The sequence below is a fragment of the Pleurodeles waltl genome, chromosome 8 (genome assembly GCF_031143425.1).
Source record: "Pleurodeles waltl isolate 20211129_DDA chromosome 8, aPleWal1.hap1.20221129, whole genome shotgun sequence".
NCBI classification, from domain to species: Eukaryota; Metazoa; Chordata; class Amphibia; order Caudata; family Salamandridae; genus Pleurodeles; species Pleurodeles waltl.
The window spans coordinates 1367336759-1367355766 of record NC_090447.1 but is presented as its reverse complement, the minus strand read 5'-3'; the positions used below and the strand labels follow the sequence as shown (position 1 = coordinate 1367355766).

Sequence of the window (19008 nt, the reverse complement as noted above, 5' to 3'; positions counted from 1 at the left end):
CAGCATTGGATTAACGTATGATGCATGTTTATTTATTTTCATGTTTTTCAGGACTGTGACGTTTGTTAACAATTTACTTTTTCCCACAGATAAAAATGCCCACTGGGGCTTGATTGAATTTTATACAAACATGTTCTGATTTGGACTCATTGATCTGTTTAGGATGCAGTTATTTAAGTCCATACTTGCATCCCCATATTTGTGTGCACCTGTCCACTGAGGCTTTATTTGAATTTATAAGTAAGATCAATGGAGGGATCATTAATTCATGTTTTCGATTTCAATACTGTAGGATTGTAATATATACATTTTCTTATCTGTCCACGGCCTGCATTGTCATTTTGCATATTGTTTTCAGAATTTTAATGTTAAATATATATGTGTGTATATATATTCTTTCTTCCTCCTGAATTTGTATATGTTTGTGACAGCTGAAGGTGTCTCATTTCACTGAGATCAGGGTGTTGTAGCAATACTTAGTTAGGGTAAGTAGTAGTATTGTGTATTTGTTGTCACTTTCTCTCACTAATAGTATGTATGTAGTGTCTGTTTGCTGTGCAGTTCCACTATGTGCCACAAGCAGTTTGCAAGAACCGGTATCATAACTTCATTATGGCATGTAGCCTTACACCTTTTAAAACATTGAAACACTATATTCTACATTATATTTTCATGACTGTTAGGTATTTATATACACTTGATGGAGGTAGGAAATTCCTTTTCCCAAGAGTGAATGCTATGGAGTTAGAGGTTAATTTAGTCCTGATGAAACCCAGTAACCATCCTTTGGCACTTGAATGGACTGAAACATGTTGGCACTATTAAAAATGAACAGGCCATTATACCCATTCTTAATTCATCTTTACTTTGCCTTATAATTATGCCAGGGGTAACCACTAATAAAGGTATTTTTCATACGGTTACTTTAAAGTATTTTTATAGTCACCAGCATCATGACATCATCTAGTATGTTTCTTATTCAGAACTCCCTCACACTGAGGTTGAATCCACCCTGATAGTATCATTTTTTCAGGCTGGAAAGAGTTTGCCTATGTTGATGGAGTCTATAAAAGTGTCAGTGAGTCTTTCTGATCCGTTATATTTAATACATAACATCAGGTTGTTGCCCAATCTGTTTATAATCCTGTATGCCCTTCCATCTTTATGGATTGTGATCTGATTTATGGAAGATGTGTGATGGTTCGAGCTCCAACACTCCTGAATTGGTAGAGTAAACCAGTAGTGACATAGCAACTTCCCTAATGCAAGAAAATTGGATGGGCCATAATATATGCCAAGTGTGTTACATTTTGTGTAGGTGGCCATGACTGGAATATAGTCGGTCTCTCATATCTTTCATCCTTCTTGTCACTGCACTTGCTTCAAAACAGATAGTGATCCTCCTGACAGCAGAGTTTATTTAAATTCCCCTGTGTATTGTCAGTTTCCTATAGCTGATTGTGAATTCAAGATTCTTGGCTAATTCAATGTGTCTTGTGTACAATACCTTCTTCCAGAGGCTCTCTATTCTCTTATCGAAGAGTCTGAGATAGTATTTTACCAGCCATATCCATTTTCAGTTTCACCACTCTAATCGTTTAATGAAATCAGGAAACAAACCCTTATTTTTGCGAATGTTTTTCACTTGCCCACACAGTATAGATACCTCTATGCATCAATATTTTTTCTTAACACATTTTTGTTTCTGCATTGTACAATTCATGCAGACTTTACGACTTCTGAACCTATCAAAGTTGGTGTGAAATGGCTAAGTCTATGACCATTCCTCAATTACAAATTGTAACTAGTTATTTTTCATTGCTATGCTATGATGTAGTAATATGAATACATTTTCTACATTCCTAAGTACAAATGTTATTCTTTTGCTGCTAACAGCAAAACTGTTTTAAATCTCCTGCAGTTAAGTTGATGCATTCTTGAAAATTATACTAACAAATATTTTTGTTGTTGTTTTTTTTTTACAGATGGCTGAAAAATGGAACAGAAATAGACCTGGAAAGTGATTACCGCTATACGTTTGTAGAGGGAAGTTTCATAATTAGCAATCCTAGTGAGGAAAAGGATTCTGGGTGGTATCAGTGTTTAATATCCAACACCTTTGGTACTGTACTGAGTAGAGAAGCTGCACTACAGTTTGCTTGTAAGTAAAAGTGTTTTTTTCTCAAATATGCTCTTGGAAATGCAAATAATATTTTCAGTTCTGTGAACAGGATCCTTTTGTTCTACAATAAATGAACGAGGAAAACAGCACTGTCGTGTAATTCACTGTTTCATTTCTTCTTTTGTTTTAAGTCATAACAATATGGAAATTCTAAATTGAGCATACAATCTCTTCATGTTGCATGTAGATAGATATAAGAAATGTAATTATCTTCATCAGGATCACATGACATCGGTAAAGCTCTAAAGTCCAGTTCTGAGAGGGTAAAGCTGTAATTCAGTGGTTCCCAAACTTTTGACTGGTAATGGCCCGACTGAATCACTACTGGAAGCCAGGGACCCCCAATCAATTTATACTATTTCAATTACAAACATAAAAACAGAATTTGCAAAAAATACACAAACAAGTACACACCAAGCAAATAGTCAAATTACAAAAGATATACTTATTTTATGTTTAAATATTATGCAAAAATCGAAGGTTGGCGCTGCATCTCTGTGACTAACTTTTCAATGTTTGGTTTTATTCAGGAAAGCTGAATCCTCAGGTCAGATTCTACATTTCCCAAGTGATTTCTGTTTTTATTTTTTAAGTACATAAGAGCCGAGAGAGCTTTTTCACATAAATATGTGATAGTGAAAGGAATTAAAACCATAGGGGCCTCTCGTCTCTCAATAGCCTCTCTGTCACATGTAATTCATTTGTTTTATAGCTCCTCTCATACTAGTGTAGGGTATTGGAGCGCTTGACAGGGGACTACAAGGTGTAGGATTCACATGTCATCCATATTGGAGTGCTTGGTCTGGAGAAGAACAAACTCAGGATTCAGAACATAACACAGTGGTTAACGTTGATTTTAATAATAAAAATGTATTTCTATGTAAGCAAAACTTTTTTAGCAGCATAATGTTCATGAAAGACTCGGGGGAAAAATATAACTTTCTAATTGTGCCATGCAGTTTGCATGCAGTCCTTTGATGGCAGTTCATAGCTCACTGTGCTAGATTATTGTAATTTATGAAGTGCACAGCAACAAAAATAATCTCTGCGACCTTCAGGTCATCATGGTTGCTTTTTCAGTTGCAGATTTCACCAGTATAGCTAAGTACATCTCTCTACAGGCCTTCATTGGCAAATAACTATTCTTTACCCCAGGTTGTATTTTGGCTTTTCCTGGTATGAGATGCTCTCTGTCTAAAAACTGTATGAAGAATAGTTTCTAAATGGGTATCCCACCGCTAGTTGGCGATGACATCTTAATTACTCTAATCTACAGTTATTCCTCCAGTGATAGACCTAACATTCATAGATAGTGCAGTGTCCTTTTAGCAGAGGAAGGCTTCATATTGGTCAACAAGTGTGGGCAAACTAAAAATAGTTAATGGGCTAGATTTGGTTCTCTTGGTGGAAATGTGAGTTGAAGATGTGGAGTTGGGAGGGTCTTGCAAGATTGGTGAGAATGATGAGTTGGAGATGAGAGCATTTCAGAAAGTGGAGGCACTGCTTGGGAGAACAAAGAAAGCTGCGGAAGCAGCATGCTGAGAAACGTCTTAGGAAATATGAAAACTGGAGAGAGTCTGGGAGCATATGATAGAAGAGCAAAAGAGGAAAGACCTTCTATAGAACATTGGGGGAAACTGCAGCAGAGAAGGATTCTCGAAAGTAGTTAGGGAGAATAGTTAACCAGTGAGAGCCAAAAGAAGTTAGTGAAACAGAAGAGAGCTTAGCAAAATGGTAGGAGAAGGGGATAGGATTTGTAACACAAAAGGTTTCACGGGATAGGAATAAGTATTACTTTGGGAAGGAGGGCAAGAGACCTGGAGGTGTAGGATGCCATATTTGGAGGTGGTAGAAATGTAGTAGTACAGATGAGTAGATGAAGAGGTGAGACAAGTTAATAAGGTTAGGGTGGAGATTTTTATAGATTTTGTGGAGAAGAATAGAGAGGTGTTGGAGGGTCCAGAGTGAGCTCAGAAATTCTTGATGGAAAGTGTGGAGCACTGGAACCTGGAGGTTGGGAATTTGGGAGCCTAGGAGGAAACTTTGTGAGGAAGCAAAATGATGGGAAGAAGGGAGGAAAAGATAGTGAGGAGTTAGGGAAAGCTGATAAGAAAGGACAGAATACTTATTGATCAGAAACAGGAGTGATAGCTGATTATATAGTGTCCCCTCTGGGGAGAACACTTATGAACCAACTCAGAAAGGTTTGCATGAGAATGTGAAATAGTACTCCTGCAGTACTACTTCAAATAATTATTGTTGAAAATGTGCCTTTCCTTGAGGGCCATCCGGGATTATTTGCTGTTTAATTCAACACTACTTTTGTTTTGGCTATACTCTGTGCATTTCACACCTTCTAGCCAAGTGCATGTGCTCTCCCTTTTAAACAGGGCAAAAGTGGCATCTAACTAGTTGGCACATTTCATATCATTTACTTCTAAGTCTTTGGTATGTGTACAGAGGGCTGTTAGACCTGTCAGCCTTAGGGCGGTAGTCCCCCAAAACTTTTCTCTTCACACTCATATTTTTCTGAATTTGTTTATGCTGGCCTTAGGACTCTGTGCACTTTCCTCCTTTACGTTTTACATGTCCTGGTAGTGCAAAACTCCTAAATTTGTTTTTCACTACTGTGAGGCTTACCTCTTCAATAGATAACATTGTGTTGCCTTATTACATTTAAAAAGTGCTAACGTTTGAAAGGGAGCAAGCAGTCTGGCATTGATCATAAAGGTGAACACCACAGATCTCTCCTCAGAGCACTGTTGAACCTGTGAAGATTAGGCGAAAGACTGCCCTTCTGTCTGCAACATTAAGGAAGACTGGACTTTAGTGCCTTGAACTCAGGACCCCAAAAGTGATTCAAGGGGTCAATTTAGTGACCTCCTGTTTGACACAACAAGCTGCAGATGCACAATAAGTTTCCAGAGGCCCTTCTTCAAGCAGCTGCCGAGCTGACCAGTTCCAACTGAACCGTCTCTGGACCCTGCTGCTGGCCTCTGTTGGATTCTGTACTAACCCTTAATTGGTGCTTCATGCTTTGGACTCTTGATTGGTTTTAGAATGCACCCCTCTTGTCCCCAGGCTTCAAAAAGTGGGATATATAAACCTTTTGCCAACTTTCTCCTAGAGAGCCTACAGAGATCAGGATTGCCTTCAACTCTGCAGCCTGTGACAGTGAATCACTGGTTGGCCTAAGCTTGATAATTTGCTCTGCTGAAGGAGATCTGACTTCATGACATCACGTCCATCCTGGGAACAGAGTTCGAACTTCACTAATTGGAGTTTTCCCGCCATGGCCGACAACTGCACTGGGAATCTGCTCTTCAGCACTTCGTCATCGAGCCCCGCTTCAGATCCAGCTTGCAGCTTGACTCGTCGATAACCATTTTTCCTCCATAAATATTTTTACAACAGAAGGTAAACTTTCACTAGGATGAATCTGGTCCCTGTATCTAACTGGCGATTCTTTGCGGTCAGCTTTAACTTTTGACTTTGAACGGGTCTAGTGTGACCAGGTAACTGTGGTTGGCCCTTTGTGCTTCTTGGCTGTATTTTTAATTTACGCTTTAAATATTCACATCAGTTCAACTTATTGGATTTTTGTAATTTTGCTGTCATTATGTTTATTAAAATGTAATCTGTTTTTCTATATTAGTTTTTAGCATTTTTCTTGCGTTGCATTTTTACTTTATTATTTTGGGTGCTGCATAAATACTTTACACATTGCCTCTACGTTAAGACTTTCTAATTTGTGCCAAGCTACCACAGGGTTAAGTCAATTGTTTATTTACTGACTTTAGTGATTCACCCTGAAAAGGATTGAAAATATTATTTGTTTTGCTGTCTCACCCCCCTCAACTAATACTCCCATTTCTTACACTCATACATGCCCATGTGAATTGGCCCCATTGTTTGTAATATAAGATTATCAAAACTTGTTTTCATGTGAACAAAAAGAATCGCCATTAAATTAGGAAGCCACCAAATTATAGAAGTTACTTTAGGATTATTTTAAAGATTATGGGGCAGATCCACAATGCATTTATAGTATGTGAAAATGTACTACTAGAACTACTTCACATACTCATAAATGCATTTTGAACTGGCAGTTTTCTTTGAATAAAAATGCCTTCACTTTACACAGTTCGGGAATAATATTCTCCAGCTTCAAAACCTAACACAGCATGGCTTGGAACACAGCTTTCCAAGTGGTTCTTGCTTTGCATGGTTTATGGAAATCTATATAAATTGTGCCACTTATATTGTAATGGAGAATACAATTTGGTAACCATATGGCGTTAGAATCTAACTGCTCACAGCGCCAAAGATAGCACAATGAGAACACAGAAACATCTGCATCGACGATCTAGTCTATTAAATTTAAGGTAGAAGAATCCTTGCTTCAACACTTTAATTTCTTTCTAAAATGCCAGTCTGTCCAGTAAATTGTGCATTATTATGGTACATCCGAGAAAAGTCCAGCTGCTTCCATCTATGTGAATGCTTCATGACAGCTGTGACCTGCTAGTGTCGTTTATAGTAAATTACCTGCAGCATATCACTGAACGTGTTGAGATATGTTATCAGACCATCAAACTGAATGGCATAAAAAGAAACTGACTCCATGGCCTGGAGTTATTCACCTCCTGTGGGTCTACGTGCTCAGAAACTTTTGCCCACAACTCCTTGGCGTCAAGAAATGAAATCCATTATTTAAATAAACGTTAAAAATCCTAATTCGCTTGTGAAATAATATTAAATATAAAAATAAAAATAAATCCGATTTTTTTTTTGTGGTGAACTTTGTCTCTGTGGCGAACAGAAATTGTAACTGCAAATATCATAGTACACTCCACATAAAAAGACAGTGCTAAAGCAGTGTTCCTTCTATCTGGTGTATGTACAGAGAAGCACACAACATAAAGACACAAATTCATAGGTGATGTGCTTGACGGGTTACTGATGATGTTACAGCTAGTACGTACAAAAGGAAGTGCAAGGCATTGATGTGGACCAATGAGAACCAGAGAGGGTTGACATTTATCAGGTGAACGGTGAATGGAGTGCTTCGGACGACCATTGGGCAAAGTGCCTTATCAGTGCTTAATTTGTAAAGAAACACGTGCCGGTGCACAAAGCTCTCCTGCCTAAAGCTCTTCTCTGAAACACGCGGCTGCTGCAAATAAATGTGCGAGCAAAGAATACTGAGCCAGCGTAATCCTGAAGCCATTTTGGCCTCTTCAATCCATTTACAGCCACTCCCTGCCCCTTCAGTTTACTTTTGCATTTTTCTGTTTTCTCCCTTTGTGAAGCTCTTTCGTTTTTCTCTTCCTCCGTCTTTCCCATATGAGGCTTTTGGTCTCAGTAAATGCCTGAAGAGGCAAAATAAGTCCCGGCCCTCAAAAATAAATGCGCAACACCGTAAACCACTGGCTCAAATTACGCACTGTGCCTTGGGATGAACGGATATGGCGCATCGATGGAGCATTCTGTGCTGTGCATCAGGGTAGCACTGGGTGGTGTTCGTTAGATAAGCAACAGGTGATGTACAGGTCAGGAGCACAGATACGTGTGCATATGAGGGCACAGGCTTTTGAAAAATTGGTGTCTTAGAATGATCGACATGCTGTACAGTAGGGGAGAATTTTTAATCTGCTATCGTGTGACGTTTTAAGCCTGTCTTGTTCAGTTACTGGCCGGAGTTATTTTGCCTGCAGGGATTTTAAAGCCTACATTTATAATGCTAAAATCAGTACCATAGGGTTCGCGATCCAAAAACATTTTAGCTTAAAAGCATCAACATCCTAAAGATATTAGACATGCACATTGATAGGTGATTTGGAACCCCTAAAAATCTACAAATAGTGCCAATCTAAAATGTTCATGTTTTGTTGTTTTTTTAATGTTCTACTTTTTGCACAAATCCTGTCTCCCAAAAACATTTACACATATCGGTATTGCTTTTGTTTCTGCAAAATATTTCCTAGTCAGCAAAACATTTCACTTTGGAACAGAGGATAAATCCTTGTAAAGGAATATTCAAATTATAACACTGATCTGCCCAACCTTCCCTCTGTCAGACATACCACCATTCTATCAGTGACAACGTCCTGATTCCTTTAAATGCAGGAGAAGCAACATATCGAACTTCGAACTGAATATAGAAGACTTCATCACGGTTGATCAATCCATGTATTTGCCATTCTGCTCCTAAGTGGGTCCTCATCAAAGAGGAATCGTCCATTTCGATGCCTTGGCGTGCTGCGGTCATTATACTATACAGAACCCATTTGGAAGCGACCTATTCTACGACCATACTTGTATTCTAGTCTTTCGCAAATATATGGATTGGTTAACCCCAGTGAAGTCCTCCTTGGGGGAAAACATGTTGGCTGGGCTGGATTGCGATGTCTAAAGAATAATAATAAAATTACTTTTGATACTACATTTTGGCTCCTGCCTCATGATGGGCTAATAAGAAGAAAAAATATTCTCTTGTTCAACAAGGATGAACCTTTGATATACTGAGCTTTCAGAAAACTCTTTGTTTACAGCATTTCCTTTTGTATATAGTTTAGATGTAGGGAGGCCTCTGGAGCTTATGTCCCTGTAGCTCAAAACAGGAGGTCAGTGAGGTGACCCTTGGAGACACTATAGCTTGAAATGAAGAGTGCAGGTCCAGTCTTCCTTCCCAACATGCATGGGAGCAGGGTAGAAATACTTTTGGCAGAAGAGCAGAGCAGCACCGCCATCCTTCCAGGGTGCCTACAGGTCCAGAGGTGTACTAAAGAGTTGGGTGTGAAGGTCCAACATTTCTGCGTTGTGCCAGCTTAGAAGTAGGAGAAGGTTATGGAGAGTGCCACCACCAGAGGTGTTTGGAATTTCCTGCCTCCCTGCCCTGGTCCCAGCCTGTCTATGGGCACACAAGACTAGTGTCAAATCCTTTTTGAGTGTGCTGGGCAGAGGCTTTCCTGATGTGTAAGTGTGGTAAGTGACAGCTCATTCCCCTCTTCGAGTCAAAGATGGCGAACCTGCAACATCTATTCCTCTTTTGTCTCGCTATCTGGGAGCAATTCACAAAGACCAACATCCAGCTATTCCTAGTCATGTTACCCAGAATACAGGCTGCAGGCACCAAATGGTTAGGATGAGAAAATGCCTACAACTGTGACTTAAAATACAACCTTACTATTAAAGAGGGTTTACAATTACAATTGTTAAGACATCAAGCTCTATATTCCTTTGTGCTCCCAACTGAAAATGATCACTTATTAAATATAATAAGGTAACCCAATGTTATCCTATGGGAAAAGTAGGCCTTGCTGCAGTGAAAAACAAATTTAAGCACTGCACCCTGCACTAAGATATGTTTAGGGCACACCCTAGGGATCCCATATATTAAGTGTTAGAAATGGGGTTTTTGGTTGGCAGTCAGGTTACCCTCTGTCCAAGCAAAAGCCCTAACTCTAGTCAGGGTAAGTCACACACTATCCAAGATTATCCTGTGCCCACCCTCTGGTAGCTTGGCACGAGCAGTCAGGCTTAACTTAGAAGGCAATGTGTAAAGTATTTGTGCAATAAATCATACAATACCACCATATAGCACCACAAAAATACACCACACAGTGTTTAGAAAAATATATAATATTTATCAGGATAATTGTAGGTCAAAAAGAATAAAGTTGCAATGGAAAATTGTAGAAATATCACAGGACAGTGATATAAAGTGTCTTAAGTCTTTAGAATGTAAACAAAGTCTCTTTTAAGCACAAGTACCTGGTTGGGAGTGGAAAAATCTCCTCAGAGGGCCACAAGAGAAGAGGTGCGTGGAAAAAGGGTGTGTGCGTCGATTTCTCCCCAGCACACACGGACTTGCGTCGTTATTTTCCACTCGGGGAAGTCGGCGTCGTTTTCCGGCGCTCGGACAGTCTCTTTCTGTGGATCGCGGGGATTACCAGATGTCCCGGGTCTGTGCGTGGATTTTCCTGCTTGTTCTCCGGCTGCGCGTCGGTCTGCGGGGCTGCGCGTCGAAATTACGATCTCACGGCAGGCGTTGCGTTGATTTCTCCTCTAGACTTCGATCTGTGGGGCTGCGCGTTGAAATTACGATCTCACGGCAGGCGTCGCGTCGATTTCTCCTCTAGAGGTCGGGCGGCGTTGTCCTTGCGAGGCCGTGCGTCCGATCTTCGATCGTCCCAAGAGCGTCGCGTCGGAGTGCGGCGTTTTTCTCGCCGCGAGACAAGCTGTGCGTCGAAATTTTCGGCGCACGGAGCGTCCAAGTAAAAGAGAGAAGTCTTTTTGGTCCTGAGACTTCAAGGAACAGGAGGCAAGCTCTATCCAAGCCCTTGGAGAGCACTTTCACAGCCAGACAAGAGTTCAGCAAGGCAGCAGGGCAACAGCAAGGCAGCAGTCCTTTGTAGAAAGCAGACAGGTGAGTCCTTTGAGCAGCCAGGCAGTTCTTCTTGGCAGGATGTAGTTTCTGGTTCAGGTTTTTTCTCCAGCAAGTGTCTGATGAGGTAGGGCAGAGGCCCTGTTTTATACCCAAATGTGCCTTTGAAGTGGGGGAGACTTCAAAGAGTGGCTAAGAAGTGCACCAGGTCCCCTTTCAGTTCAATCCTGCATGCCAGTGTCCCAGTAGGGGGTGTGGCAGTCCTTTGTGTGAGAGCAGGCCCTCCACCCTCCCAGCCCAGGAAGACCCATTCAAAATGCAGATGTATGCAAGTGAGGCTGAGTACCCTGTGTTTGGGGTGTGTCTGAGTGAATGCACAAGGAGCTGTCAACCAAGCCCAGCCAGACGTGGATTGTAAGGCACAGAAAGATTTAAGTGCAAAGAAATGCTCACTTTCTAAAAGTGGCATTTCTAGAATAGTAATATTAAATCCGACTTCACCAGTCAGCAGGATTTTGTATTACCATTCTGGCCATACTAAATATGACCTCCCTGCTCCTTTCAGATCAGCAGCTGCCACTCCAACAGTGTATGAGGACAGCCCCAATGTTAGCCTATGAAGGGAGCAGGCCTCACAGTAGTGTAAAACGAATTTAGGAGCTTTACACTACCAGGACATATAACTACACAGGTACATGTCCTGCCTTTTACCTACACAGCACCCTGCTTTAGGAGTTACCTAGGGCACACATTAAGGGTGACTTATATGTAGAAAAAGGGGAGTTCTAGGCTTGGCAAGTACTTTTAAATGCCAAGTCGAGGTGGCAGTGAAACTGCACACACAGGCCTTGCAATGGCAAGCCTGAGACAAGGTTAAGGGGGCTACTTAAGTGGGTGGCACAACTAGTGCTGCAGGTCCACTAGTAGCATTTAATCTACAGGCCCTAGGCACATGTAGTGCACATTACTAGGGACTTATAAGTAGATTAAATAGTCCAATCAGGTATGATTCCAGGTTACCATGTTTTAGGGGAGAGAGCATATGCACTTTAGCCCTGGTTAGCAGGGGTAAAGTGCGCAGAGTCTATAAACCAGCAAAAACAGTGTCCACAAAGTGGAGGGAGGCAGGCAAAAAGTTAGGGGTGACTACCCTAAGGCTGTCAGGTCTAACATGTGTCCCCCCCCAGCTGAAAGTGGGGAGAGCTACCCGACCTCCTGGGAGCTCTCATCGCTAAGGCGGAAGTACCTGGAGAGACCATCAGCATTGGCGTGGTCAACCCCTGGGCGATGTTCCACCGTAAAGTCCATCCCCTGTAGGGAAATGGACCACCTCAAGAGTTTTGGATTCTCACCCCTCATCTGCATGAGCCATCTGAGGGGCCTGTGGTCTGTCTGAACCCGGAAGTGAGTCCCAAACAGGTAGGGTCTTAGCTTCTTCAGTGCCCAGACCACAGCAAAAGCTTCTCTCTCAATAGCACTCCACCTCTGTTCCCGTGGTAATAGCCTTCTGCTAATAAAGACTACCGGTTGATCTCTGCCCTCCTCATTCAGCTGTGCTAGGACTGCCCCTATGCCATGCTCTGAAGCGTCTGTCTGCACGATAAATTCCTGGGAGTAGTCAGGGGCCATGAGTACGGGGCCGTGCACATGGCTTCCTTCAGGGCGTCAAAGGCTTTCTGACAAGCCTCTGTCCAGTTCACCAACCTAGGTTGTTTCTTGGAAGGGAGTTCTGTCAAGGGTGTTACAATGGTACCATAGCCCTTGACAAACCTGCGGTAGTATCCTGTGAGGCCTAGAAAGGCTCTCACCTCAGTCTGTGTTCGTGGGGGTTGCCAGGCCTTGATAGTTTCAATCTTGGCCTGGAGTGGCTGCACCTTGCCACCACCCACTAGGTGTCCCAAGTACACCACGGAACCCTGCCCAATCTGGCACTTACTGGCCTTGATGGTCCGACCTGCCTGTTGCAGGGCCTGAAGCACCTCTTTGAGGTGAAGCAGGTGTTCCTCCCAGCTGGAACTGTAGACAGCTATGTCATCCAGGTAGGCTGCACAGAAGGCATCCTTGCCAGCTAGGACCCCGTTAACCAACCGTTGGAAGGTAGCGGGGGCATTTTTCAACCCAAACGGCATCACCCGGAACTGGTAATGGCCATCAGGGGTTGAGAATGCAGATCTTTCCTTGGCCCCCTCAGTCAGGGCGATCTGCCAGTACCCTGAAGTAAGATCAAACGTACTCAGGAACTTGGCAGCGCCTAGTCTGTCCACGAGCTCATCAGCTCGGGGGATGGGGTGAGCATCAGTCCGTGTGACTGAGTTGAGACCCCGGTAGTCCACACAGAACCGGAGTTCTGGCTTCGCACCTGGGGCAGTAGCCTTAGGGACCAACACCACTGGGCTGGCCCAGGGACTACTGGATTTCTCAATAACCCCTAGAGTCAACATCTTGGAGACCTCCTCCTTGATGCTGGCCTTCACCTTATCCGACAACCTGTAAATTTTGTTTTTCACAGGGAGACTGTCACCAGTGTCAATATCATGAACACAGAGGTGGGTCAGTCCAGGAGTAAGGGAGAACAGGGGGGAGAACTGCTCCAACAGCTCATAGCAGTCTCCTTTCTGATTTAGAGTCAGGGAGTCAGACAGAATGACCCTGCTTACTGACCCATCACCTTCTTGGGCAGAGAGGAGGTCGGGGAGAGGTTCACTCTCCTCTTCCGTTCCTTCATCTGTGACCAGGAGCATGTTGATCTCCGACCTCTCAAAATGAGCTTTTAGTCGGTTCACATGGAGCACCCTTAGGGGATTCCTAGGGGTTTGGAGGTCCACTAGGTAAGTGGCCTCCCCTTTCCGCTCCTTTACTTCAAATGGGCCAGACCAGCGGTCCTGGAGAGCTCTGGGCTCTACTGGCTCCATTACCCACACTTTGTCTCCAGGTTGAAACTCTACCAGGGTGGCCTTCTGGTCATACCATTGTTTCATCACCTCTTGACTGGCCTCAAGGTTATCTTGGGCTTCTTTCCAGAAGCGGGTCATCTGGTTGCGGAGGGCCAACATATAGCTGACCACATCCTGAGGGGCTGTCTTTGGAGCTTTCTCCAATCCCTCCTGGACAATGCTTAAGGGCCCCCTGACAGGGTACCCGTAGAGAAGTTCAAAGGGACTGAACCCTACCCCCCTCTGGGGGACCTCTCTGTAAGCAAAGAGAAGGCATGGTAAGAGGACGTCCCACTTACGCCTCATGGCCTCAGGGAGGCCACCAATCATGCCTTTCAGGGTCTTGTTGAATCTCTCCACAAGACCATTAGACTGGGGGTGATAGGGTGTGGTGAACTTGTAAGTTACACCACACGCATCCCACAGAGACTTCATGTATGCAGACATGAAGTTAGTGCCTCTGTCAGACACTATTTCCTTGGGGAATCCTACACGGGTAAGTATCCCCATCAGGGTTCTGGCCACCACCTGTGCAGTTACGGTCCTCAGAGGGATTGCCTCTGGGTAACGGGTGGCATGGTCCACCAAAACCAGGATGAACCTGTTGCCTAAGGCAGTTTTGGGGTCCAAGGGACCAACAATGTCGATGCCCACCCTTTCAAAGGGAGTGCCAACGACAGGAAGTGGAATCAGGGGGGTTTTAACCCTTTTTCCTGCTTTACCACTGGCCTGGCAGGTAGGACAGGATCTGCAGAACTTATCTGAGTGTGTCCTCTTTTTGGGCCAATAAAAGTGGGTGACAAGCCTGTTAAAGGTCTTGCCCTGCCCCAAATGTCCTGCCAGGGGAATGTCGTGAGCCAGACCCAGTAGGAAGGTTCGGTAACATTGGGGGACCACCAGCATACGTGCTGCCCCAAAGCCCGGAACCTTAGGCTCACTGTAGAGGAGATCATTCTCCCAATATAGGTGGTGATCGCCAGAGGCGTCGCCTGCTGCCTGGTTTGAGGCTTGTTTCCTCAAACCTTCCAGAGTGGGACATTCTTTCTGCGCCTTGCAGAATTCCTCCCTGGTGGGTCCACCCTCAACTTGCCAGCCAGCAAGCTCAGGTAAGTCACCCAGGGCGGCAATGTCTTCCCCAGTTGGCTGGGGAGCCTCCTCCTCAGGAGCCCCGTCAGCCACTGTGGGAACTGCTGGGGCCGGTTTCCCGCACCCCTGGTCCCTCCTCCTGGCAACTCTCTGGGCCATCGTTCCAGGCTCCAGATGCCCTTGACCTCCCTCTCGGTCAGCCATGGACCGTGTGGTCATGCAGACCCACTCAGGTAACCCTAACATCTCCAGGTGAGACCTGAGCTCCACTTCTTTCCAAGCAGTGTGCTCAAGGTCATTGCCTAACAGACAATCTACAGGCATGGCAGGACTCACAGCTACTTTCAGAGTACCAGAGACCCCCCCCCCCACTCAAAGGGAACCAGAGCCACCGGTAGGTGACTCTCGCGATTGTCAGCGACTCTGACCTGGTGGAATGTATTAGGTACTATCTGCTCTGTTGACACCAGCTGACTCTTGATAGTAGTCATACTGGCTCCTGTGTCACGCATAGCCTCCACCTTCTGCCCATCAATGGTGACCCACTGCCGATACTTGGAAGTATTCCTGGGCATGTGGGCCTTGGGCACCATTTCTCCTTCTCCCAGGGACACTAGGGAAATCTCTACCTGCTCCCCAAAGCTAGTTGGGTCCATCTCCCCCCCCAGCGCTACACTAGTCAACCCAGGTGCCTGTCCGGTAGTGGACGGTGCCCTCTTGGGGCACTGTGGATCGCCTTTGTAGTGACCATATTGGTAACACTCCATGCATTTGGGGCTAGATTTCCCTGACTTGTCATATGTCCCTGGCTTTTTCCCAAATTTAGAAAAGGAAGGGTTGCCACCCCCTCCCTGGGAATTCTTTTGGGGGCCTTTAGAGAGTTCCTTATCTGCAAGTTTATCTCCCCCCTCTTTCTTCTGTTGGGAACCCTGACCACCTTTGTGGGAGTCCCCCCCAGGTACCTTCTTGGACACTCTGGTGCTAACCCAGAGGTCCGCCTCCTCAGCAAGCTTCCTGGGATCAGTCAGCTTACTATCCACTAGGTGCTGGCGCAAATCTGTATAAGTAACATTAAGCATATGCTCTCTCAGAATCAAGTCATATAAACCTTTATAATCTGCTACTTTGTTGCCCCGCACCCATCCATTCAGTGCCTTACTGGAGAAATCAAAGAAATCTACCCATGTTTGTGTGGTTTGTTTGGTGCTGTCCCTGAACCTCTGACGGTATCCCTCAGGGGTCAGCCCAAACTTGGCAAGTAAAGTGGCTTTCTGAAGTGGGTATGTGTTTTGATCCGGTGGATCCAATGTGAGAAGTGTGTCCCTCCCCAATGGCGGCACATAACCCCACATAGCTACCCCCCATTGCCCTTCAGGAACCTCATGAGCCCTTAGTGCAACTTCATAAGCAGCTAACCATTTATCTATGTCATCTCCCACCACAAAACTGGGCACCACATTTGTGGGTATACGAACCTTCTTTTCTCCAGCAGGTCCTGTCTGTATGCTGCCACCATTATTGCTGGATTCAGACTCTCTTGCCTTGATCTCCAGCTCCTTGAGACTCAGTTCATGAGCCAACAATAGTTTCTTTTCAGCCAAAGCTCTTTCAGCTTCCACTTGTTTGGCTGCTCTTTCAGCTTCCGCTTGTTTGGCTGCCCTCTCAGCTTCTGCTTGAATTTGTTTGGCTGTTCTTTCAGCTTCAATCTGTTTGGCTGCTCTTTCAGCCTCAGCTTGTTTGGCTTCTCTCTCTGCCCTCCTCTCCTCCTGTTGAGCCTCAATTTTCAGTTTTGCCATTTGCAATTGGAACTCCCTTTCCTCTCTCCTTTCCTCTGCGGTCAGGCTTTGCATGGAGACACTGCTCCCTGGTCTGGAAGGGTGCACAATTGCAGTGGTAACACCATCTACTGATAGTGAAAATTCCTCTGAGGGACCATGTTCTGGCTCCTCTTCCTCATCATCCTCTAAATGGGCTTCTGCCCAGGCCCTCAGCGCCACTTGAAAGTCCTCCTTTCTGGAGGCCCCTTGGGTGGGTACCCTCAATGCCCTGCAGAATCCTCTTAGTTGTTTGACCGTATATGCATCCAACTGGACTAGGTCAAAGTCCCCTGTCTGAGACCCAGTCAGAGACATGTTGAGTGAGGATTTAGTTTTTGAAAATTGTCAGGAAAAGAATCGGGTTTTCAAAAAGAGATAAAAACCAAGTTGACCTTCAACTGTGGGTAGGTAGTGAAATACTTAGCTACTGTATGTCACTGCACAAATACAAGTCCTATCCTCACCGCTGATCACCAATGTTAGAAATGGGGTTTTTGGTTGGCAGTCAGGTTACCCTCTGTCCAAGCAAAAGCCCTCACTCTAGTCAGGGTAAGTCACACACTATCCAAGATTATCCTGTGCCCACCCTCTGGTAGCTTGGCACGAGCAGTCAGGCTTAACTTAGAAGGCAATGTGTAAAGTATTTGTGCAATAAATCATACAATACCACCATATAGCACCACAAAAATACACCACACAGTGTTTAGAAAAATATATAATATTTATCAGGATAATTGTAGGTCAAAAAGAATAAAGTTGCAATGGAAAATTGTAGAAATATCACAGGACAGTGATATAAAGTGTCTTAAGTCTTTAGAATGTAAACAAAGTCTCTTTTAAGCACAAGTACCTGGTTGGGAGTGAAAAAATCTCCTCAGAGGGCCACAAGAGAAGAGGTGTGTGGAAAAAGGGTGTGTGCGTCAATTTCTCCCCAGCACACACGGACTTGCGTCGTTATTTTCCACGCGGGGAAGTCGGCGTCGTTTTCCGGCGCTCGGACAGTCTCTTTCTGTGGATCGCGGGGATTACCAGATGTCCCGGGTCTGTGCGTGGATTTTCCTGCTTGTTCTCCGGCTGCGCGTCGGTCTGCGGGGCTGCGCGTCGAAATTACAATCTCACGGCAGGCGTCGCGTTGATTTCTCCTCTAGACTTCGATCTGTGGGGCTGCGCGTTGAAATTACGATCTCACGGCAGGCGTCGCGTCGATTTCTCCTCTAGAGGTCGGGTGGCGTTGTCCTTGCGAGGCCATGCGTCGGATCTTCGATCGTCCCAAGAGCGTTGCGTCGATCAGCGTCAGAGTGCGGCGTTTTTCTCGCTGCGAGACAAGCTGTTCGTCGAAATTTTCGGCGCACGGAGCGTCCAAGTAAAAGAGAGAAGTCTTTTTGGTCCTGAGACTTCAAGGAACAGGAGGCAAGCTCTATCCAAGCCCTTGGAGAGCACTTTCACAGCCAGACAAGAGTTCAGCAAGGCAGCAGGGCAACAGCAAGGCAGCAGTCCTTTGTAGAAAGCAGACAGGTGAGTCCTTTGAGCAGCCAGGCAGTTCTTCTTGGCAGGATGTAGTTTCTGGTTCAGGTTTCTTCTCCAGCAAGTGTCTGATGAGGTAGGGCAGAGGCCCTGTTTTATACCCAAATGTGCCTTTGAAGTGGGGGAGACCTCAAAGAGTGGCTAAGAAGTGCACCAGGTCCCCTTTCAGTTCAATCCTGTCTGCCCGGGTCCCAGTAGGGGGTGTGGCAGTCCTTTGTGTGAGAGCAGGCCCTCCACCCTCCCAGCCCAGGAAGACCCATTCAAAATGCAGATGTATGCAAGTGAGGCTGAGTACCCTGTGTTTGGGGTGTGTCTGAGTGAATGCACAAGGAGCTGTCAACCAAGCCCAGCCAGACGTGGATTGTAAGGCACAGAAAGATTTAAGTGCAAAGAAATGCTCACTTTCTAAAAGTGGCATTTCTAGAATAGTAATATTAAATCCGACTTCACCAGTCAGCAGGATTTTGTATTACCATTCTGGCCATACTAAATATGACCTCCCTGCTCCTTTCAGATCAGCAGCTGCCACTCCAACAGTGTATGAGGGCAGCCCCAATGTTAGCCTATGAAGGGAGCAGGCCTCACAGTAGTGTAAAACGAATTTAGGAGCTTTACACTACCAGGACATATAACTACACAGGTACATGTCCTGCCTTTTACCTACATAGCACCCTGCTCTAGGAGTTACCTAGGGCACACATTAAGGGTGACTTATATGTAGAAAAAGGGGAGTTCTAGGCTTGGCAAGTACTTTTAAATGCCAAGTCGAGGTGGCAGTGAAACTGCACACACAGGCCTTGCAATGGCAAGCCTGAGACAAGGTTAAGGGGGCTACTTAAGTGGGTGGCACAACTAGTGCTGCAGGTCCACTAGTAGCATTTAATCTACAGGCCCTAGGCACATGTAGTGCACATTACTAGGGACTTATAAGTAGATTAAATAGTCCAATCAGGTATGATTCCAGGTTACCATGTTTTAGGGGAGAGAGCATATGCACTTTAGCCCTGGTTAGCAGGGGTAAAGTGCGCAGAGTCTATAAACCAGCAAAAACAGTGTCCACAAAGTGGAGGGAGGCAG

General features: G+C 44.9%; 1 protein-coding gene across 6 annotated transcripts in view; it reads left to right on the top strand.

The window, feature by feature from the left end:
* Positions 1-19008, top strand: part of CNTN5 (contactin 5) — a 3179309-nt gene that overhangs the window by 1929489 nt on the left and 1230812 nt on the right. For all 6 annotated transcript variants that reach the window (XM_069202389.1, XM_069202386.1, XM_069202392.1 and 3 more), the window contains one exon: positions 1986-2161. In XM_069202389.1, coding sequence (XP_069058490.1) covers positions 1986-2161 — 176 coding nt within the window. The remainder of the gene's footprint in view (positions 1-1985; positions 2162-19008) is intronic.